Raw genomic sequence first — 17,922 nt, forward strand, 5'->3', positions numbered from 1 at the left:
TTCCAGCAGAGAGCCACGAGTCTCCGTCCACAGACTAGCCTCCAAAGTGCACAGCCGGACGCTAAATGAAAACCTAGACACACGTTTTCCCCGCCAGGTATACATTCGGTGCATGCTCTGGGGCCCACAGCCTCCGAGTTAATACTCTCGTCTAACAGGCTTCCTGAGTAACGCCACTGCCATCGTTACACTGCTCTGGCGAACGTGACCGGTGCAGACTCAGAGTCTCCCATTTTCTTTGGTTTCACAGGCTAAGATCTTAAATTCATTGTTTAAGGACAGTCTCGGGGGCCACCGAAGAGTTCTGGTGCTGCCGTTTTTGCGCCTCTGCTCGATCTAACCAATGTCTTTCCTGCGATGCGTGTCTGTGGGTCACGGGTGGGCAGCGGGGCGGGCTGTCCCAGGCTGGCGGAGGCTGGCGGTGGAAGGCGAATGACATCAGGCGCGGGGCTGCGTCCCTGACTCACGCGAATAGTTAGCATCAAATTCCTTCACGGCCACGCACACGTTGCAAACATACGGAAGGAGGGAGCGCCCCTAAACCCACCATGCGGCCTGGTTTAGTCTACAGCCATCGATCCTTGCTCTGTTCTCTTTCTGTTCTTCACCATATGTGATGGGGGAATGCAGCTGGGCTCCAGGCCGGGCTCAGCAAAGCCTCCTTTCCTTTAATGGCGAGGCAGCTACATTCGCGGAGAAGGAGAGAGAATTCCAACCACCACAGTCAAAAGGTGAGGCTGAAGCAATTCCACGTCTGTTGGCTTCTGGAATCTGTGACTAGGGGCCAAGTTACAAACTGCAGGCATGGTCACACCTCGTTGGTTTTAAAAACCACGTTCTATTTCTCGTGTCTAAGTAGTCTTCTCGGAAACCTAAAAGCGTGTCTGTGGGTTGGACGGTGAACATTTGTTGTCTTGTCATCTGGGGACAACAGTTGACTTCCTCACACACAAAAAGGGCTGTCTGAAGGAGACTGTGGGGAACAGAAAGATGCTAGGGTCTGGTCTAAAAGTAAAAGCAGAACAACTTCACCGAAACCCAGAGCAAACGTTCTGAATTCTAATAGGCTTTGTCCATATGGTTGATATTAGAGTCTCTACGTGCTCACGGCTGGTCCTTATGTAGGTACCCCAGCTGCTTGAGAGTTAAAACAGGTGTCTTCCCCAGCCATGAACAAGATTTTCAGAGGCGATTCTGGGGCCCCCGTGTGGGCTCTACGTAACAGAAACAGATCTCTGAGTGCCATGAAACTCCAGGTCGAAGGCTAGACATATCAAAAAAATAAAGATATCCAGGGCAACGAGGACTCTTAAGAACGTCACTGAGAAAGAATAACGAAATAATAAAAAGCAAGGGCGCTGTAACACTCAGTCCGTGTTTCACGATCAACATGACTCAATCTGTCTTCACGTGGTGCCGGTTTACATTTAAAGTATAACTAGCTAAATATAAGCCTCAAAATCCTAGATTTTCTGAAGTAGCAACACAGCCTTCACTTCAAATCACACATCATTTCTGATATAAAAAACAAAACAAAACAAAACAACCCAGTAATTGAAGACGTAAGAGCCCTTTTCCTCCCAAAGTGTGGGCTCTAATCCCACAATGTCATCACTCATATTCCAGTCCAGAATTCCCTAGAAATTCTTCCAGCACTTTCTATCGGACCTTCTGGCCTCTTGGTCCTAAACTCACACACCGTGTGGGGTACAAAGAACAATGGTCTCTCAAAGATGTCTTCTTCCTAACCCGCCGAGCCTCTGACTACACAAGGAAGGGGGATTAAGATTGCGAATCAGTTGACCTTAAAATAAAGAGATTATTCTGGGGCACTGGGCGGGCCCAATGTAATCACAAGTGTCCTTAAACGTGGAAGAGGGAGGGTTAGACATGTGATAATGGAAGCCGGGGTGGGAGCGATGCTATTTGGCTGAGCGTGAAGATGGAAAGAGGGGACTGCCAGCCGAGGAACGTGCGTGACCTCTGGAGGCTGGGGAGAAAAAAGGAAACATTCTCTCTAGAGCTTCCAGAAAGGAAAGCTGATGTCCCGCCGCTGGCCCCTTGAGTTTACAGCCCACTGAGGACCATGTGGGACTTTCGACCTCTAGAACTGTAAGATAGTAAATCTGTGTCATTTTAAGCCATGAAACATGTATTAATTTGTTACAGCAGCAATAGCAAACTGATACATTCTGTCTGGGAAGAAGAGACAGGCTCACCTTGGGAATGCAACCACAATGCTAGGACAGGCAATGCCTGGGCTTCTTTGGCAAGAAGACTATTCATTTACTTTCCTCCTAGTTAAACTCCAGCATCCTGCAGAGCACTAGTCCTCAGAAAGGATGCTATAAAATGGTGCAGCGTCTGCTAAATTTGTGTGTGTGATGGGAAGGAGGTAGAGCTGGAGGGGGCCACAGCACTATTGTTAGACACTCAGGCCCTTTTTTAGCGAACCTGCCTTAATATGATTTTTAAAATCTGTCTTTTCTGTTACCCTGTTCTTTTCTCCTCAAAACATCCCTGGGTGCTTTGAATGTTTGGATAATCTTTGGAGATGATCTAAATCCAGAGGATTTCAGCTCCCACATCATGCAGATTTTTGGACTATGCCTCCGACGGGACTCAGATAAGGTTTGATAATATTTAATACAGTACAGCAGCAAACAGTGTGAATTAGGAGGTGAAGAATTTAATTAGAATGCTAGGGCTTGCTTGGAATAGCTGATGTAAGAATATTAATAGATTCTACATGGAATTGTACATGGGGTTTTGTGGTGGTTGTTTGTAAGTTAGTTTTGTTTTAATTAGAGAAAAAATAGCAAGAGATCCTCTGAGTCAATGTATATGGACCAAAGATGCTTTTAGGCAAAGATTTTCAGGATCCCCTTGGAGTGAGGACACAACTCAACCCCATGCTTAGAGATAAATGAGAATGTGTCAGGCCCTATTTCAGTCCCTTTGCCCCAAATGTCCACGAAATCTGATTTCTTTCCCAAGGCACAAATCATGAGTCATCAGACAAGATGAGCGGGGACAAGCCCTGAAACCTGGTGGTGGGGTGTGACTGCAACAGGAGACCGGGCCAGAAAAAGGGATGGCCTGACTTCTCAAATAAAATTAAAAATAGAACGGGAACACTTACCCTCATGTCTCCGTTCACAGTTTTCGGTGTGTGGTTGAATGCGTGTGCAGGGTCCTTGTTGTACACTTTGAGGAGCGATCTGTCCTGAATGTTCCTGGAATCAAAAACATCAATGACTATGGCAGAGGAAAGGAGCCTGACTTTGGCCATTTCTTTTGCCTGCCCTGCAGAATCAGGTAAAAGACATGAACAGACAATCCAACTGTTGTCTACAGTCAACCGGACAAAAAGTTCTTTCACCATACAACAGGCAAAAATAAATACGGAAAAGGAGCAAAGTGACTCCAGCGTTTCTTTCCCTTTTTTGTTCCTCAAGAAAGAATTCTTCTTTCCCTGTGGTCCTCCACCCACAAACATCGGTTAGCGTGGACTTTCTTTCAAGATCTGAGCAAGGAAAGCTAACACTTTCAGGGACAATAAAGCTCCAATACTTACACTACGTTCAAAGAGATTTGGTTAATATTTAAATATTTAATAGTTTACTTTGCCCAAACACCTGGTTTTCTGCTTATCTCATGAATGCACACAAAGGAAAATGGTTTTTCCTTCAAACACTTTCAGCAAGGAACAGAAAATGTTATTTGCAGTCCAGGAAAAAAAAAAAGTACCACCAAGATCAAAACTAGTATCTTTACAATGCCTTTTTTTCCTTCCATAGTGGCTATTAAAAATACTCGTCTACGTACAAGAGGACTGACTGGACGTGCAGAGTGTTTAGAAGGAACAGCAGCAGACGGAATCTTCTGCTTGTCTTTTCTCCTTCTGAGCCTGGAGTCAGTCATACCGCAGCAAAAGACAGAAGTCCCGCATCTTGCTCAGAGCCTACCTTAAAATTATTTAAGAGCATAGGAACGTCTACGAAGTCCTTCTCCCTCCACATTCAGCTTTCATCAGCAGAAGGGCCACCCAAGGCACTTTCAGCCCCGTCTACACTGCGTCCTTCCAAGGCCGGCGCGCTGAGCTCGGGGACCTGTGTGCAGGGAGGCGCATTCCTTTCCTCCAGGTGCAACCACACGTTCTGTGGGCTGATCGCAATCTCTGAGATTACTGGGTTATGTTTTGTTTTAAATGAAGTGGAGGATTCTTGGACTCGTCTTGCTTCCCTCCTTTAAATATCTGTCAGTAATTGCTTTGAAGCAATGACTAGCCCAAGCTTGCAGGGCTGCTCTAGACGGCAAGTAGCTCGTTACGAGCCGTTGTGAGAGGGAGCATGCAGCCCTTGTTATTACAGGGGCTAGCTCTCTAGGAAGGCGAAAGCTCACAGAAGGTGAGGACATGGGGGGTTCCTCCGGTGAATCCCCGCTGTGGCTCTGGAGGGAGGGGAGTCACAAGGGACTATATGATGAAACTGAAAACCTTACTTGAGTCATGAAAAAAACTTAGTGTGATTCTAAAGGTATTTAAAATACACGAGGTTGGTTTATGATTAATTTAGAAACATGCTCATTCAAGATGAACCAACAGTAAAGGCCCAGACTGCATTTACCATGGCAACATTTACAACATGGAATTTCAACCTGAACGCTCTATAGCATTTCCCTAAAGGAAAATATGAAGAACCCAACACAGCGACGAAATAGTTAAATGTTTAACCAACACACTCTCACTTCAAAAACACTGGATGTGAAAGGAAATTCGTCTCCGGGCTCAGAAGATTAAAGCCATTGTCTTCAGTGACAAACCACATAGTACATTTTTGGAGGGGGGAGAGAATCTATACGATGCTGCCGGTGAGAATTTATTCTACCACTCAAATAAAATAAAATTGAGGCATTTTATGCATATAAGCAAAGAGAGAGAAGAGTTCTTTGAAAAAGACACACATAGGAGCACCTGGCATAAACACATTCATCACCAAATAGCAACACTTTATCCACTTAAGTATGTTTAGATCCACTTTTACGGGTAAATCAAACTACTGAAAAGTAAAGTCACAGACAAACTTATAAATCAGTGACTTTCCCATTAGATTTTTTAAAAATGACTTTCACAAATGGAAACATATTAACGGAAAATTATTCATGTTGAAGGACAGGAGCCTGTCTTCTCTCAAGCACTATTTTCATCTGTTTTATCAACTGACTTCGCATTAAGGAGAATCACCTCAGTCTGAAAGTTGGGAGGACCTTTTCCCCTTCGTCCTCCCTACCTTCTCTCTGTCCAAAACTTCCTTGGGACACTCCGGAAGAACGCATCAAGAGAACCCTAGCAGTAATGCTTTGAGGTTTGGGAAAAGCTCTAGAAAATCATGACTCTTTGCCATTTCAAAGTGCTTGCATGAAAAAATAAATAAATAAAAATGTGTGCATCGGCTGCAAGACAGTTAGGACCATTTGTTCCCAATAACCTCACCCGGCTTGAGCTCCATAGCCCAATGTGGCTTTATGTAGTTTCATACAGATTTATTATCACCATTTCTCTCCAGTCCTCTCACTGCAAAACATGGAAATTCAAGAAGATTGCTGTAAAACAGCATGCCCATGTGGAAACACTGCATGGGGCTGTATGACCACAAACATACTTCCTACATACAATCTGATGGCTTCATGTATAAGTTCGTGCTCTGTAAATTCAGGGGTTTTTTTTAGTGACAAGCTGATTAATAATTCATCTTAAAAAACAACCATGAATTTTCTGATCCCCATGAATATTTAAACACGCTTTTTAAAGGCAGCAAGGTGGTGTAACAGACGTAGCCCTTATACGTTAGGGCATGTGTCAAACCTTGAAAGCCCTAAAGTACTCATACACCTTGGCACGCGCCTACATATGTCATTTGTGACCATTGTTACATATTGATCAGTTCACATGGTTATGCACTGGAGGCGCAGGGTTAAAAAGCGGTTTCTAGGGGCGCCTGGGTGGCGCCGTCGTTAAGCGTCTGCCTTCTGCTCAGGGCGTGATCCCGGAGTTCTGGGATCGAGCCCCACATCAGGCTCCTCCGCTGGGAGCCTGCTTCTTCCTCTCCCACTCCCCCTGCTTGTGTTCCCTCTCTCGCTGGCTGTCTCTATCTCTGTCGAATAAATAAATAAAATCTTTAAAAAAAAAAGTGGTTTCTATTAATTTCATAATGAAGAAACAGGGCGTCCTGCTCTCCCCATGGGGAAGGGACCCAAAAATCCAAGTTGTGGCCTAGATCAGTTGGGCAGGGAACATTCTGAGGGAATAAAAAATAAAAACAAAAAAAAAACCCTCTTCACCAAAGGATGTGGACAGTCCTGTCTGGGGCTGCGCTTGGCAATGATGTGGCTGTGCGATCTTGAATTAGTCCCTTAACTTTCATGCATCTGAGTGTCTGGTCCCATAAAACGAAAGGGCTGAATTAGTCATTCAATACTTTGTTAAGTTCTAAAATGTCTAGGAGCTGTACTAGCGACTCCTTGTTTGTGCTAACTCCAGTCTGGTTGTCAGGCTGTTGGGCCGGGAGAGTTCGGAGGGGTCCATTCTGCTCTAGACACTGCCACAGCACACACAGATGCTTCTATTTCTGCGCCCGCTGCAATAGCATGAGTCCACTTAGCCTCATTTGACGGTACATTTCCTAAGGGGCTCTGCAGAAAGCCCACCTGGAAAGGGAGATTCTTTGGTAAGGCCAGCTATGTAAGAAAACCATGGAGAGGGAGACTGCTTCTCGGCCTCTTTTCTTATGGTCCACAGCACAGGGTCCCCTGCTTCTACTTTAACCTATTGGTGTAAATGATGTCCCAGTGGGATCATTACCTAACATGTTCATAGTCTCTGGGAGGGGAAAAAGCCCTTGAGAAGGAGCTGGGAGAGTTCCTGTCACAAGCATGGCCTTAGGATGCTGATCAAGTCTCTCTACCACCTTCTGGGCCTCCGTTTCCCCAACTCTTCGATAAACAGTGGACTAGATTATTTCTTACATTCTTCTCAGAGGTAATAGGCAAAGATCTAGGTGGGAGAAGTCTGTCCTCATTTTTATAAACCAGACCTTATAAATGGATTATAGAAAAACAGATGGTGAATTCAGACCTGGGTAAGATGAGCCTGACAATTAGAGTAGTAGCTGTGCTTCCTTCCAGGGCACATGGAGAAATGAGGACACAGTCCGCACTGCAGCAATGCTCAATGCCGTACGGTCGACATACACACACACACACACACACACACACACACACACACACACACACACACACGACGTAACTACCTACCTTACATCATTTAGTTCATAATAGACATTTCGGCTTTCATCTTTGATGTAAATGGCGACGCTGGGTGATTCTAGCATTTTCATGGTGAGCTGCTGTGGAAAGGCACTTACGAAGAGAGCACGGATCGTGTCTGCACTTGTGATTTCGTTCGGCATCCTGAGCTGCTTGGTTTCATCCCCGTACTGGAGATAGAGAACCCCTGCATGCAAAATGAATACAGTTCTCAGTCCCAGATCAAGGCGCACACAACACACAGCAAAAGCTTAGCCGCCTCTGTCTTACCACAGGCAGCAACGATTGGGACAAGCTTGGAAAGCATGTAACAAGAGCTGTTTGTTTGGAATTTCCAAGGAATGCACTTCCCGGTTATCACGTGAATACTCACTTTTATTCTCTGGAGTCCAGGCAGGTGTTAAAGAGGCTAATTTCCAACTATTTTAAAACCAAAAGGACAAGAAGCTAACCTCTGGAAGCCTAAAGCAAAAGACAATACTTTATTCCCTTGAAAGGTATATTTAGCAATTTGACCCTGTAGGGTGGTTTTCCATGTTTTCCATTAACTAACAACATAATCATTATAGCAATGGGTAAGCTATATAATTTAAGTCTTTATAGTCCATTCAGAGACATTTTAACTGGAAAGGCTACAATATTTCTGTGGCTCTAATACATATTTATTGAACGTTTATACCAAATGAAACTAATGTTTCAGAAAGAAAAACAAGAAGCATGGGATCATGGAATTTTAGAGTTCCAGGGGTATATGGCTTCCAAGGAACCATACTTCCCAGTATCCATGCCCCTGGGGAGTGTAGTCCCTTCCCACATTGACTCTGGGCTTGGCCATGTGACTTGTTTTGACCAATGAGACGTTAGCAAGTAAAGTACAAAATGGAGGCTTGGTAAATGCTTGCACGCTAGACCTTGTCCTCTTGACAAGTGTGGTCTTGGATGCTCCCTCACAGAACCAAGCTTCTGTGATCCAGCTGAGCCACTTGGGGAGACCACATGAAGAAGAATGAAAGACCCTGACTGACGGCCCCCACTAAGCCTCCAGTCTCTACACCACGGGTCAGTCATGTGGGTGGCCCACCTTGGGAGGAGAACCCCCAGCTCCAGGTGACCTGCCCCAGCTGCCATCACATGGAACTGAAATGCGATACCCCCTCCAAACCTCGCCCAAATTACAGAATAAAGAAAGTAAGTAACTGTTGATTTAATTCACTATGTTTATGGTCACTTGTTATTCAAAAATGTGTAACTGAAACAGGATATCACAGATCCTGACATTTAATTTGAATCCACTTCTTGTGAGAATCTACTGAGGACAGACTAATGTCACTAGAGCAAGCTTTGGCAGGAGAGACTCAAAAAAGAATACAAGATGGCGTCTGGTTACAATAAGGCAATTCATGCAACAGATTTGTCCCCATCTCCTCCTGAAATTCCATTAAAGTGACAATGAAGAATAAAAAAGCATAAATCAAAGAATTAAGGGAATGAGAGAGGAAACAGGACCAGACAGGAGAAGGAGGATACCTGAGCCTTCAAGGGGAGAACTCCAGATAAAACATGCAGTGCTAGGGAAGCTTGAGAAGCAAGGCACCAGATCCCTCTGAGGGGAGGAATGCAGGCTGAGAAGAAAGCATGAGGCCTGACTGAACTTTCTTTTCTTTCTAATGGTGCTGCAACCTGTCCGGAGCTCTTCTTTTATCCCACTCAGCCAACCAACTCCCTGCCTCCACAGAAGACTGAAGAGGAAGAACCAAACAGACTGGATTGTAGCTCGCCAGGCACAGACGAGGGAGGATGAGGTGCCTTCTCACAGAATGCTTGCAAAGGAGTGACCCTCAGTCAAGACACTGGAGGAACCCCTCTAGAAAAGCCGACTGGCCTGGGAGAAAAGACCAATGGATTTGTGAGGGTAAAGCTCAAGTTCTGTTTGATCCTCGCTGTGAAGTGCCCCAACCCATATATGAAAGCTCCCAGTTAGTACAACCATACCTCCCTCACACATTTGCAGACTATCCAGAATTACAGACGTTTCATATGAGCCATGAACGTGGGACACCAAAATAAATAGAAAACAGGAACTCAGAAATGACAAGACAGTCCAAGAAAAGGGGAACATTTGGAGAGCAAGAGCAAGCTCTGGGAATCATGAGAGAAGGAATTAAAAATTCAGGAAGGAAGAGGGGCGTGTGGCTGGCTCAGTTGGTAGAGCATGTGACTCTTGATCTTGGGGTTGGGCGTAGAGTTTACTTAATTAAAAAAAAATTCAGGGAGGAAGAAAAAGTTGATGAAATCTCAGAAAGTGGAGCAAAAAGACTAAGGACAGGAGAGAGTGAAAAACAAGAAAAACAGAGAATTATTTCAGAGCATCCCAAGTATTATTACTAAAGGGAATTTCAGTAAAAGGGTTCAGGAAAAACAGAAGATTTACAAAAAGGGTTATAAAAAAATTTTCCCCAAACTGCAGGGCCTGAGATCAGAGATAGAAAAGGTTTATGAAACGCACAACATAATCAGGCTGGTCACCGAGACATTCCAGACGGCAGGGGGGAGAACAGAAGGTCCTACAAGTTGCCAGAGGGGTGGGGAGAAAAGTCACAAACAAAGGAGCAGGGGTCAGAAAGGCAGGAGTTTTCTCAACAGCAACCCAGAAACCAGAAGACAATAGAGAAATAGCTTCGAAAATCCAGACGGCAATATTTTTTATCTACATCTATATCCATCCAGACCGTCCATCGGGTATTTATGAAAGTTGGCCTCTCAGCGAGGCCTTCCCTCACCACCTTGTCAAAATTCCAGCACCCATTCTCCCAGATACTTCACACCCCCCACCCCCGTTCCATTTCTATTCCTCAGCATTTTTCACATATAATTCATATTTTAACTCTTGCTATTGCTTATCAACACTTTCCTCCTCTAGACTGCAAGCTTCATGAGGTCGGGGATTTTTTTTTTTTTTATGTATTTTGTTGTTCTTGTTCACCACAGTGCTCTTAGTACCTGCAGATACCACCTGTTACATAGCAGTTTCTCAATAAATGTTTGTTGAATGAATGAAAGAATGAATGATTTCTCCGTCAGCCAAAAGGAGTGTTCATTTGGGGTCTATCCAAGCTACAAGAGCTTTTGCTACATGAAACAGCCTAGTAATCCTGTTCCCTATTTGTACACACGTTAGAAATACTTCTCCGAAGTGGCTGTTCCCTTGACTGGAGTAGTCCTTTCGCACTGAGCATAAGCAGGTAAATTTCCCCTCGGACAAAATTTGGATCCTCAGCTTCTTCAGGGAGCTAGTTTTTCAAAATATCCATGCTATTACACATTCCTCAGAGTTCAGAAAAATCCTTTCAAGTCTGTCTGATCACACATCTTGCAAGTTTTCGCCCCAAACAGGAGATGCGGTGACTGTCCCATGTGATCGGTGGTGCCACAGCTAAAGGCCCAAACCACTCTTGAGGTCTGCGCCCCGACCACGGCTGGGCGAGGCCCCTGCCGATGGGCCACTTATGGCCTCACTCCAGTCAAATATCACAGCCTCATTCACCCAGAGGGCCTGGGTTTCATTCCTACATCTGCATTCTGTACGTGTGTGTGCTTGAAATAGAATCTGTAGGCTCTGGGAGAAGAAAAAAAAAAGGGCCCAAATTACGGTTACCTCGGGGTTTGGCTGGTGCGGCTGCCAGCTGGGTACATAAGTCCAGTTATAGATTGTGAAAATCCGGAAAAGGCAGGACAGATGCCTTCACAAACAGAGGAGAATAGTCTTTTTACACTTAATTCAGTTTGCTTTCCCAATTCAGGAGAGGTATTTAGAAATGTTTAAACTCAGAAGGAAATCTCTTAATATATGATGGCGGATTACTGGCGCAGTGATGGGATTCAGCACCCTCTGGCATCCTCTCCCAGCTCTGAGCGGCGCTGCCTGCTCCGGATTACAGGGGAAGTCTGAAGGTCTTTGGAGCATAAGCTCCTTTTTTACGAAGAAGGAAATTTCTAGGACGTCTGCTATGTGTCAGAAACGGTATGTGCGAGCTTCCCTTAAGCAGCACTGTATCTCTTATCAGATTGCTATTATGGCCCCATTTCACAGAGAGGGAAGACAAAGCTCAGAAGGTCCAAGCAACTTTCCTGAAGTAAAAGCTAGTAAGTGACTAAATAGCTTGTATATCCCATTCTGTCCATCCACAGACCCGACGGTCTCTCCCTTGAAGCCTGTGGCCTCTGAAATCCTGCACGGGACCACATCCAGTTCCTCCAGCCTTCCTCTCTGGACGCTCTTAGCTGTCCTCACACTCTTTGCCTGACCATCTGCTTGAAGGTGTTGAAGCATGACGGGGGGCAGCTCGGAAAAAAGAGTGCTCTTGTTAAGTCAACTTAAATGGCGGACACATGGTTAGAAACAATCCACACGCTGAGGGGAGCCGGGGAAGGCACAGAGCTCTGGAAACAACAGAGTGTTGAAATGAACCTCAGGACACGGGGAGCCCCTCTGAGAAGCCAGATTATTTAAGAGTACTTCCACCTCGATGGCCCTGCAGAGGCAATGTGGACTTTTCACCAAGAACTCTCAGTCACATTTTACAAAAAAAGGACACTTGGCGGGTCATGCTTGTGTGACACATCCTCAGAATCAGTTCCAGAATGTGGGACATCCTCTCAAATATTCTTGATCTTGATAGGGTACACAAGGATTTTCACACTGTCACCTTGCTTGGACTGAACGTCTGGGTGTGTCCCCCCCCTCTAATTCTTACATTAAGGTCCTAATCCCCCATGCCATGGTTTTTGGAGGTGGGGCCTCTGGGAGGTAATTCAGTCCTGAGCGTGGAGCACGCTGATGGGATTAGTGTCCTTCTAAGAACAGACCCCAGAGAGTCTGCTGTCTCTCTCTGCTGTCTGCAGTGTGGGGAAACAAAGTGCAGACGGCCACCAGCAAACCATATAGTCAGCCTTCCCCAGACACCAGATTTGCTGGTGCCTTGGTCTGGAACTTCCCAGCCTTTGGAATTGTGAGAAATAAATGGTTTTAAGATACCCAGTCTATGGTGGGGTGTCTGGGTGGCTCAGTCGGTTAAGTGTCCGACTCTTGATTTTGGCTCAGGTCATGATCTCAGGTTCCTGAGATGGAGCCCCGTGTTGGGCTCTGCGCTCAGTGGGGAGTCTGCTTCTCTCTCCCTCTGCTCCTCCCCCCATCCACACACACACACACTCTCTCTCTCTCACTTTAAAATAAATAGATAAATCTTAAAAAAAAAAGGCACTCAGTCTATGGTAATTCGTTACAGCAGCCTGAATGGACTAATACAGACCTGTCTCCTATTCCTGCCTTATTATCCCAAACCGGGCCACATCCCCATGGTACTAGAGTTGTCCTGGAACTCCCGCTGTCCTGCAAACTTAGCAGGCACATTTATCCTTCATGCTGTGCCACCACCTTGGGTGACCTCCCCACCAGTTTGCTTGACATGAACACAACCTCCTCTGAGCGATTTCCCCCCACCACTCCTCCATCACTTTTCCACTAAGAATTCAGGAATTAATTTTTCTTATATAAGTGCTCACATTGTGTTTTATGAAATTGCAAACATAGTTTTTTTGTTTGCTTTTTGTTTTTTTTAAGATTTTATTTATTTATGTGACAGAGAGAGACAGCAAGCAAGAGAGGGAACACAAGCAGGAGGAGTGGGAGAGGAAGAAGCAGGCTCCCAGCGAGGAGCCTGATGTGGGGCTTGATCCCAGGACTCTGGGATCATGCCCTGAGCCGAAGGCAGACACTTAACGACTGAGCCACTCAGGCGCCCCTGCAAGCATAGTTTTTAATTCCACAATGTGATTAGATGTAAATGGGAAAATAGTAGAATGTTAAGCACAAAACAGATGCTCACATATCTTTTAGCTGAAAAGAGTTCAATTCTCCCTGTAATGTGGCCAAGTTAATACGTACGCTTGCCTTCTGGCATGCCTTCTACAATTTCCCCTAATTGGCATTTTCCACAGGGAGATGATGGTGACAATTCCAAATGACCAAAATTCCTCAGTTTCCCCAAATCCAATTTAAGATTACACAGATCAATATTTGCATTACAACTACGGCAAATGGCTAATGCTTTAAAAATATACAGCGTTCTTATAGTACCTTCTGGTAGGAAACTCAGTCTTCAACTTAATAAGAAAAACATAAATATTAAAATATTAAGATAGCTTTTTAGACTTATAAAGTTGGCAGGGGTCTTTACAATATAATAAACAATGTTGACAAGGGTCAGAAAAATGGGGGTGCCTAGGTGGCACAGTCGTTAAGCGTCTGCCTTCGGCTCAGGGCGTGATCCCGGCGTTATGGGATCGAGCCCCACATCAGGCTCCTCCGCTGAGCCTGCTTCTTCCTTTCCCACTCCCCCTGCTTGTGTTCCCCCTCTCGCTGGCTGTCTCTCTCTCTCTGCCAAATAAATAAATAAAATCTTAAAAAAAAAAAGAAAAATGAATTTTCTCACATACCACTGTTGGGGGATAAACTGACACCACTTCTCTAAATGGCTACCTGTTAATATATGTCAAAATCCCCTCAAATTATACATATGGTTTGGGCCAGTAATTCCATTTCTACACATTTATGCACAGATATGGTAATGAGGGTGCTCGGTAAGGCGTCATCGATGAGAACAGTGTGGGGGAATCCCAACATTAGGGGATTCATTTAATAAATCCATTCACTTGAGAAATCTATTCACTGAACACTACGCTGTTATTAAAAGGAATTCTAGAAGAATAGGAGAAAAACTTTACATTTTGTTAAGTGATAAAGGAACTCGATTCATAAAAGTCCATTAATCACCTTGATGGTAGTGATGGGTCCAGGTTTTGTACGGTCGGAACCTTTACAGTTTTGAGGGACCTCTTTAAGAACAAAGTAAAATTCAGTATGAAAGTTAGCTATTTACTTACGGGGCTGAACCTTGGTTCCCTCAGGCTCAGGGTAAGTCTACCTATTTGATGATGATACACCAAAATGACCAGACTGGTTGTCTTTGGGCGGTAAGCTCAGGGTTGATAATGTTCTCTACGGTTTTCTGTATCTTCCACATTTCCTAAAATAAGTATGCTTTGATTTGATGATCTGAAAAGATAACCCCCACAGATCTAACGAGACTGGCCAATTAGGGATTCTACTCAGTAAACTGGGTAATTTTTTTGAGTCAAAAGAGGTGGGCCATGGGAGGCTCCTCCTACAGAAACTTCCAGTGGAGTTGGTAGAATGTAAATTAGCATCTGAAATGACATTGGTATTGAATATAAACAAAAGATTCCAGTATAGTTAACATACTGGTGTACCCTTAAGAGACTGAATTCAAGAAAGAGTGTTCGGATTTAAGACAAAATGAATTAAGGGGGACCTGTAGGGATGCCTTCATTCGTTCACTACATAAGCCTCCACGGTGTGCCAGGTCCTATACCAGGAATGGGAGGTACAAGGGTAACCCTCTGGTCACCTGCTGTGTTCTAACCCCTCCAGCCGTTCCATAAACGACCCTGTTCTTTAGAAGTTAGCAATTCATACCTCACACCAGCTGACATTGTGTTTCAGACACAGCAGCGATTTCAAGACAAGTCTGCGTGTGTTCCTGGAAAAGCTTGAGCAAGCCCTCAGATGTCAGTAACTTTTTCCGTCCCGGACAAGACCCACGCTGCTATGTCCCTTCCTATGGAGTAGCTTTTCAAGGAGGTGACAAAGCAGATGGTGACAGTTGCCTTGTGAGGATGAACAAGATAATAGAAAAATTATTCTCTATAGACAGTCTGGATGCTCTCTATTTTTGGACTAACTTGACTCTCAGATTTCAGTGTCTTTGTTTTGAGTAAACACCAAATCTTTGCGTCGTTATCTGAAAATGATTGTAGCAACCATATCTTTTTTTTTTTTTAAAGATTTTATTTATTTATTCGACAGAGATAGAGACAGCCAGCGAGAGAGGGAACACAAGCAGGGGGAGTGGGAGAGGAAGAAGCAGGCTCATAGCGAAGGAGCCTGATGTGGGGCTCGATCCCACAACACTGGGATCACGCCCTGAGCCGAAGGCAGAAGCTTAACCGCTGTGCCACCCAGGCGCCCCTGTAGCAATCATATCTTTTCTTATTCCATCCTGATATTGAAAGGCAATGTGAGACTTTCTTAAGTCTTTAGCTAATTTATCTTCGAATAAATATCCTTGAGAAACTATGGAGACCCTCTGAGAGTGCCTAACGGAGAATCTTGAAGCAAGGCTGAAAATTTCCAGGCAAACAAATAGCAATTTTATGCCAAATTCTGATTTAGAATGTTCTTTAAAGATTCATAATTGTGGACCCACCTGTCTGAGCATCATGGAAGAACATGTTAGAGCAGTTAAGTCTGTTGCAAGTTGAATATGACAGAGTCTCGCTCCCTCAAGAGCCTGACCGACAGCAGTCACTGGACTGAGGTTCTGCTCAGAGGCACTCATTCTCCACACAGTCTTATTAGGTTAGCATGTGATAGGATAGTACTATTGAAGTGAGCATCCCAAGGCATTTCTCTAAAAAAATGCCTTGAAGCATCTGTTGATGACTTCTGGAATTCAAACTGTGTTCAAATCATGAGTGTGTCCGATGCCGATTTCTACTTCTGGGGCCATATTCATTTCCGGGGGATCTTACTTCCCTTTTCCATGGATAGCTAGAAACGTGTCTATGAAGAAGCTACAATGCAAAGTCACCAAAGAACTTGCAACAATGTCAATGGAACAATAATTTAATCTTAAAGGTTACTCAGCAATTAAGGCAGAAAGTGCATGAAAATGCTGTGAGAAACACTATTATTGAGTATGGGTACTGTACAACTGTAACTGAATTCTCTCTTACACTTAAGGTGAGCTGTCAGTTAATTAAACATCACGATGTCCATTCATTTTATAAGCTAGTACTAATCTGAATAATACCAAAGTAGTAAGAGGAAAAACTTCAAGTTTAAATGCAAACCCCTAAATAAAATATTAGCAAAACCAACCTAGTAATATGTGAAAAAATACATCATGACCAAGAAGAATTTATCTCAGGACTATAAGGACTAGACACTCTAGTCCTAATATCGTCCGCAATAAGCAGTAAGTAAAGGGGCTCCCGGGTGGCTCAGTCGGTTAAGCACCCGACTCTTGATTTTGGCTCAGGTCATGATCTCATGTTTGTGGGATCAAGCCCCGTGCCAGGCTCTGTGCTGAGCCTGGAGTCTGCTTAAGTTTCTCTGTCTCCCCACGTATTGCATGGTGCACTGGGTGTTATACACAACTAATGAATCATCGAGCCTTACATCGGAAACTGGGGATGTACTGTATAGTGACTAACATAATATAATAAAAAAATCATTTAAAAAAAAAAAGTTTCTCTGTCTCCCTCTGCCCCTCCCCCTACTTGCGCTCTCTATCTCTCTTTAGAAAGAAAAAAAGAAATAAGTAGAGAGAAACTATATGATAATCTTGATAGTGTCAGGAAAATGTTAAGAAAAATCCAAAACACATTCATAATTTAAAAAAAAATTAAGAATTAAAGAAAACTTTCTTAACTTGGTGAAAGGTAGCCAACCAAAAACCTCAAAGGAGGGTAATGCTTAATGATGAAACATTAGGAGCATTCTTTTTAAAGTTAGATTTTTGGGGGCTCCTGGCTGGCTCAGTTGGTGGAGCATGCGAATCTTGATCTTGGGGTTGTAAGTTTGACCCCCATGTTGGGTGTAGAAATTACTCAAAAATAAAATCTTTAAACTCAGATTTTTTGCTATTGCTGCATCTTAAGTCAGTCTGACTAGCACCATTAATACAAGAGAAAGAAAGAAAAGGCATATGGATTAGAAGGGATCATCAAAACTTGTTATTTTCAGTGATCCAACAGAGAATCCACGGAAACCTGCAGACACTGTTCGAATCAATAAGGATTCAATAGGACTGAATGATGTAAGATCAATATATAGAATCAACAGCAACCCCAAATACTAGAAAAAAATTAGAGAATGCAGTTTAATAAAAACATAGAGCAACGATATGGCAATTTTGAAGAGCAACAGGGGGAGTACTTGCTCTCCCAACTATCAACACTATTAAAACTGTGGTTTTGGCACAGGGATAGAACAAACAGAACTCGGAACAAAACAGCCTAGCAAAAGACCCAGATTTTAAGAAAGCTTGGTATATGACGGAAGGGGTGGTACAAGTCAGTGGAGAAATTACTGTTTAATACATAGTATCAGGAAGACCGGTTCTCCAAATGGAAAAAGTAAAAAAAACAAAACAAAAGAAACCCAAAACCTAACAAAAACCTTTCCTTACACCACAAGGAAAAGAAACTGCCAATGGACTAAAGACCTGTATGTGAGAAGTTAAAACTATGAGATTTGAAAAACAAAACAAAACACGGTGCTGTGTCCCAGCACATCAGTATAGGGACTTTATAAAAGAAACAAAAACCAAAAGCCATAGCGAAAGATACTGCTTAATGACACCACATCACAATGAATATTTTTACTGTAGAAGACATTATCAACAAAGTAAAGAAGACAAACCACAGTCTGGGAGAAGTCATTTACAACTCACA

The 17,922-nt window shown here is 43.8% G+C and overlaps 1 protein-coding gene across 16 annotated transcripts in view; it reads right to left on the reverse strand.

Annotated features, from left to right (window-relative positions):
- The window catches only part of KIAA1217 (KIAA1217 ortholog), a 703,566-nt gene that overhangs the window by 89,303 nt on the left and 596,341 nt on the right, over positions 1-17,922 (reverse strand). For all 16 annotated transcript variants that reach the window (XM_045787000.2, XM_045786992.2, XM_045787038.2 and 13 more), the window contains 2 exons: positions 7,315-7,513; positions 3,143-3,236 (listed from right to left, as the gene is read on the reverse strand). In XM_045787000.2, coding sequence (XP_045642956.2) covers positions 3,143-3,236; positions 7,315-7,513 — 293 coding nt within the window. The remainder of the gene's footprint in view (positions 1-3,142; positions 3,237-7,314; positions 7,514-17,922) is intronic.

Source organism: Ursus americanus, chromosome 31, assembly GCF_024610735.1.
Source record: "Ursus americanus isolate L20-20 chromosome 31, mUrsAme1.1.p, whole genome shotgun sequence".
Taxonomy (NCBI): Eukaryota; Metazoa; Chordata; class Mammalia; order Carnivora; family Ursidae; genus Ursus; species Ursus americanus.